At 38.4% G+C, this 6,000-nt stretch overlaps 1 protein-coding gene across 6 annotated transcripts in view; it reads left to right on the top strand.

Moving 5' to 3' along the window:
* SRPK2 (SRSF protein kinase 2) overlaps window positions 1-6,000 on the top strand; it is a 140,148-nt gene that overhangs the window by 89,701 nt on the left and 44,447 nt on the right. For all 6 annotated transcript variants that reach the window (XM_050325143.1, XM_050325147.1, XM_050325142.1 and 3 more), the window contains one exon: window positions 5,460-5,611. In XM_050325143.1, the coding sequence (XP_050181100.1) occupies window positions 5,460-5,611 (152 nt within the window). The remainder of the gene's footprint in view (window positions 1-5,459; window positions 5,612-6,000) is intronic.

Raw genomic sequence — 6,000 nt, 5'->3', positions numbered from 1 at the left:
AATAGCTGAGTCTTTAAAATAATTAATAACAGCTGGAGGAAACTTGCGTTTAGAGATTTCAGATTTTAAACTCTCCAGCACCTGCAAGCCTCGCCCAGGAGCACGAAATATTCTGCCTTCTGGAGCTGGAGGGAAGCATAGCTGGAGCTCCTTCCCGATGGACCCACAACCACTTGCAGATTTCGTAAAGCTCTCATCTCTCAGGAGCCTTACAGCACATTTCTTCTGATGCTCACTCTCCCCCTTGCTTCCTCTTTTTACCTCTTGAGATTGAAATTCCCTGAAGCGCCTCTGTGGACATGTCAGGAGGTTAATAACATTGTTAGAACACAGTTTATTCTATATTTTATTTAATTAAATATATGAAGTCATTTAACCTAACTTTAATTGCATTTTCTATTAGCAAAAAATTGTCTCTGGTTGTGCTCATCTGAAAATCCGAAGGGAAGTTTTGTTTTCCCCTCTAATTGAGGTAGTTCCTATCTTAATCTGACCAATTTTTGTCTCCCTCCCAATTTTTTTTTGGTTTGACAAAGTCTGTTCTCCTAAAAGAAGAATCAGTTGCAGGTTTTAGCTACATTGGAGGTAAAGCTCTGTTTACCTAAAATTAGTCCCCATGTGTGCAGTGCAGTGTTCATAGAGAAGGACTCCTGCTGTTACATGCCTGTTCCCTGTGGGGAACATGAGGATTTCTTCAGGTAATCTTGTTGTATAGAACAAATAGCCTGCAATACATCCTTATCCATTACTTGATAATAAAAGCATATTTTTTGTCCATCTGAGTTTTGGATAAAGAGACCTAAAGTCTGTTTTGGTTTTGTTGAGGAAGAGAAAAGAGTGTCTGAAGATGAAGTGTCTGCACAAGCACAGGCCCAAGGTGCATCTGTGTTCCCTCTGGCCAGGAGCAGTTGCCTGGGGAAGAGCACAGGGTTGGGCCCCCACGTGCTGAACACTGTTCCAAATCCAGTGGTCTCAGGCTGAGGGGCTTCGTGAGTCCAAGGGGTTTTTGCGTTGACTGTGAGCTGATCTTTCTTCCATGAGTTTTTTTGAGCCCTATTTGAAACTGACTTCTCTTATCCACGATATCCAAGGAGAAAAGGTGGCTTTAGTTTTTAACATCTTGTTGCATGACTGGTTTTTTTTTTTTTCCATTTTATGTCAACTTGGCTCAGTCTGTTTGGGGAGAGGCAGTGGACAGCTATTTCCTATTTGCATTCTCTGTGCCTCTCAAGATTTTGTAGCTCTCTGCTGTCTCTTTTTCTGGCTGAAGAGTTTTGGTATGTTCAGATGCTTCCCATATGGAAGGCATTTTGTGATTTTAATCACCTTCACTACTCTTGTTTTACCTTTTCCAGAACAAAAGAATAGCAAATGATCCCAACAACATCTACAACAAAAAAACCTGAACAGTTCTTCCTGAACTTCTCCTGGTATATTTTTACCCAGAATTTCCAGGTTTTAATGTTAGGGAAATTGCTTTTACTGTTGGCTGTTCCCCAGTGGTAACATGAAGCAACATGTCGATGATGGAAAGCAGTAAAATTAAGTTGTCAGTGATTTTGTGTTTCATAACAGTGGGCAGTTGATTTTTTATAAGACTCCATGCAGAGTTTTGACGTATTTTGCTTCAAGTTCACTGTAGAAGAGAAATGCTTCAACTTTCCTTTTGTTCTTTTCACTAAGCATCCCCTCTAAGAGCAGGGTAAAAATAGGATTTAATTGTATTTTGATTGGACTTTGCTGTAAATTTATTTTTTCCATTGAAAAGACAGTAATTAAAAGACACAAAACATGCTGGTTACTGTTTGCTAATTTTTTGTAATGTTTCTTTCAAGACAGTTATAAGGTTTGTCATTGTAGCCTGGGGAGATGGTCAGTTCTCTGCATACCTGCTGGCGGAATACTGTGAGTCTAGAAATGGTGTGTCATCTTCTTCTATTAATTAAGTGTTTATGCTTGGATGGTGATGAATAACCTAATGGTGGGAGACCACAGAGAACCAAGTGATTACTTCAGAATAAAAGGAAAACAAATTTAATATTTATCTCTGCATGCATGTGTTACCTAACGCATACATATAATTACATAACATTTTAGGAATAAGAAAGAGTAATAACTTGAAATAACACAGCTGTTGAATAGCTTGTTGTGTTATGATAGTATTTGACAATTGTATTTCTGACGGGGAAATGGAGGTTACATATTTATTACTCACAGCTTTCTTAATGGCTGGATTTTTAGTATAAATGATGTTTTGAAGTCCACTTAAAAGAAGAAATAATTCACATGTTCACAAACTCTATACTGGAAAAAAATGAAATCTAAGCTGAATAAAATATGTATTCATGCCATAAACTGCAAATTAAGACATTGTTGGAGCATTTGTCATAGCTTATCTTTGCAATTCAATAAAGTGGACACTAAGAAATGGCAGAACTGGAGTACTCTCAGTGACTGATGTCCTACCTAAAACTGTGAAACTGTATTGGGAGGAGCAAGATTGGTGATGCCAGGATGAGTTATTCAATTTGTAAGCAGAAATTAAGCAGCCAAGTGTTTGAAAACTTGATCTTTACTTAGCCCCCAGAAAAGTAAACAAAATGAGAGAACAACAAGAATCTCTTGCTAAGAATCCTAAACTGAAGGAAAAAACCAGTAAAATAAACCAAGAGTGCAGAATTAGCATCAGGCTGATATAACTCAGCAGCATTTCTTTCCTTCAGTCATCTTTCTCTACTAATACTTGATTTTTTCAAAAGGTGCACACAAAGCTAAAAAGGGCAAATCAAAGATTTTCCTCAGTTTAAAGCAGTGTTTTGTTTTTTGCAGATAAAAATCATAAATAATTCCAGAAGGAAATAAGGTAATATCTTTCCTTCCTTCCTGATGTGCACAAAGGAGAGTTGGAAAACACTCCTGAATACCAAAATCAACTAGGATTGGAGACAGGAAAAAAACAACCCTTTTCAAACCAAAATCAAATACAGTAGCTTGAGAAAGACTCAGAAGCAACCCTGTCTTCTTAACCTATTTCCTTAGGAATAAATTTAGCTTTTTTTTTTAGAAATCTTGTGTTGTACACTTCCTTTCTCTCTCATAGAGAGATTCTTGGTATGACTTGATGTTTATTTGAAAGTGGGTAACAAAATGTTTGAATGTCGATTCCAGACATGCTTCTGATTCTGTTTAAAATACTGCTTTCATTGTGTGAAGAAATGGAGCAAGTAGTTGTTATCTTAAAAGACAAAAATAGGCACAATTTCAACAGATTTTTGAACTTACAACCCCTGTGCTGCATTGCCTTACTCTGCCCTGGCCTTTTCTGTAGTTGTACCATCTCACGTGACCAAAATAACATGGATATTTGTGGTCAGAATAAAGTAAAACAATGGTACAGCAAGGACTCCAAGCACTGTGTTTCCTGGCACACAATTCCTTCAGATATACTGATGAAGTACAGGCTGTTTTACCGTGCGTTCTTCTTGCTCATGGAATCATTTAGGCTGGAAAAGACCTTGAAGGTCATCGAGTCCAACTGTTAATTTTTAATTTTAAGTGTTCTTAGTTCTTGATCTGTGTATCCAAGATGAGTCTTGTGCCCAGCAGATCAGGTTTTAGGGTTTGTAATTGTAGGTCCTTATATGATAATTTGAGTAAAGATTCCTGCCAACACCAGACCAGGCACTGGTGTTGTCAGGTTGCTGACACCGTGAAACCAGGCTGTTGGAGGGCCAGAAATCTAGTTTGTAGTGAGAGAACTGGTCAGAGAATCTGCTGCACCTTCCATTTGGGGTTTGCTTTCCTTGCTCTGTACAATATAGAGATGCTTGTTGGGAGCCAAACAGGAAGGAAAAAAAACCAGCGTAATTTATTTAAGTAGGAGCATGTGCAGTTGTATTTATTGTTTATCCTATGAATGGATCCCTTCTCTCTCTTCTATTCTGTCCAAAGCCTTATGTGGTTAAAAATTATGTAAATTTATTTATTTGGTTAGATTTCTCATCATAACTTAGTTCAAAAAACTCCTTTTTAAATCTAACCATTTATTGACTGAAGAATTTTATTATCTGAGAGGGGTAGCAGGCACATAAATTTGGAGTGCATACAACCTTCAGTGATGTCCATTAAAGCAAAGGCATAACAGCAGCTGCTGTGCAGGTGGGGAATGTTGCCAGTGGAATTTATTTATGACCAACTGTGTTCTCTTTGACACCAAATGCTCTGTCTGTCTGTCTTGAACAATTGCAGTGTTTAAAAAGAGAAAGGGGAATTATGAGGAAAAGGACTTAGGAGTGGGATAAACATAAATGCAGTTTTTACTCATGATCAAGGAAGTATTTGAACCTTCTTTCTGGGTGCTGAAAAATTAGATTTCTGGGGTTTTTTTTAATCATACAATTGTCAGAATACTGTTGTTATGCTCTTTTTCAGACATATTAGATTTGAAATAGATATGAATGTAAGCAGCTTTTGATGGTACAGATGCTTTAAGTTACTTTGCAAATGTATTTGGCAAGTATATATTTTTTATTTGTAAGAAGTATGAATACAAAACATAACATCAACCTGTTTTGGAGAGGTCTTTCTTAATTATTTGACAGACAGGTACACTTCAACCCTGGACTTAAGTGTATTGAAAATACTCAGTTTCAAAATGTGAGTAGTTTATAGGTGTTTAGAAATACCAAGTACAGCCTTGCTCAGAGTAGGATATAAAATATATATTTCACTTCTTCGGTTGTTTTTTTCTAAATTGGAGCTGCAAGACAGAAGATCATCTCTTGGCTGGCAATGTTGGGCTTGGTGGTTTGGTTTTCTGTGGGGATTTTTATTTTGCACATCTTAAAGCATATGGTATATATGACATCTTAAAGCATATGTTCTGGGAGTGCATCATAGGCTACTTAGGAAGATAAATTTTTTTTCTCTTACTTTCTAATAGCTGTTTTCAGTACTTTGTGTACTGATACAGCTTTCCATAGTCTTGGCAGCAGTTACAGATGCGGAGAAGTGCATTAAGGTTTGGGTCAGTGTCTCTTGAAGATTGTTTCTTGCTCTGTATTAGTGAGGTCTTTTCTTACTTCAGCTAGCAGGCAGGAGCTTTTCAGTAACTTGATATTCTTTGAAAAGTGTTTCTTCTCAGTTGTGCTCAAGAAGATGGGTCTAACGTCTCATTTGCTTGTCAGGAGTTTTAAAAGCTTGTCAGTATCCAGCTCATAAACTTTATGTGTCTTTTCCAAGCTGTTCCAGTCCAAATTCACTTGAGACCTGCTTTTGGTTTGGTCAGGTGCCTCTCTGTCCACGCCTCCCTATGGTCCTGTGGGGGATATGAAAGATGGCAGTGAGAGCATGAGATGCTTCACTGGTATAACCCAAAGCATTTCTTCGTCCCCCCTGGAGGGCTGGGTGACCCCTGTGAGGAAGCTCTTCACCAAGTGTGGTCTCTCTTCTGTTTTCAGGCCAGAGCCTCAACAGAAAGCTCCCTCTGCACCTCCACCTCCACCCCCGCCCCCACCTCCGCCCCTGCCGGAGCCCACCCCGCCAGAGCCAGAGGAGGAGATTTTGGGGTCTGACGATGAGGAGCAAGAGGATCCCGCAGATTACTGTAAAGGTGTGTGCAGTTCACCCCTGTCCGTGAGGGTGAACATTGCAGTGCGAGTCTCAGTTACGGTTCTTGGGAGGCTTTTAAAGAGCTGGTTTTTAATAATGGAATTTATTTATACTAGAATTAGGAACAACTACTCATTTCAGGTCCAGATACATAATTGTCTTCAGCTTTAGTTTTTTACTTAGCCTAAATTTATACATTTTGTAATAAATATGCAAATACCGCATCCCTGTTCTCCTCCTGATGTCCTAGTTTAAAGAAGAGAGAAGAAACTTTTCTTGACTGATGTGAATTGTAAGAGAAACAAAAACACCCCAACCAAGACAAACATCCTCTCTCACTCCAAAAAGTTCTAAAATGCCTTGATGTCTTTAACAACACCTACATTTATT

Source organism: Myiozetetes cayanensis, unplaced genomic scaffold (genome assembly GCF_022539395.1).
Source record: "Myiozetetes cayanensis isolate MyiCay16 unplaced genomic scaffold, myiCay2020 scf3, whole genome shotgun sequence".
Classification (NCBI taxonomy): domain Eukaryota; kingdom Metazoa; phylum Chordata; class Aves; order Passeriformes; family Tyrannidae; genus Myiozetetes; species Myiozetetes cayanensis.
This window is presented reverse-complemented; position numbering and strand designations above follow the sequence as displayed.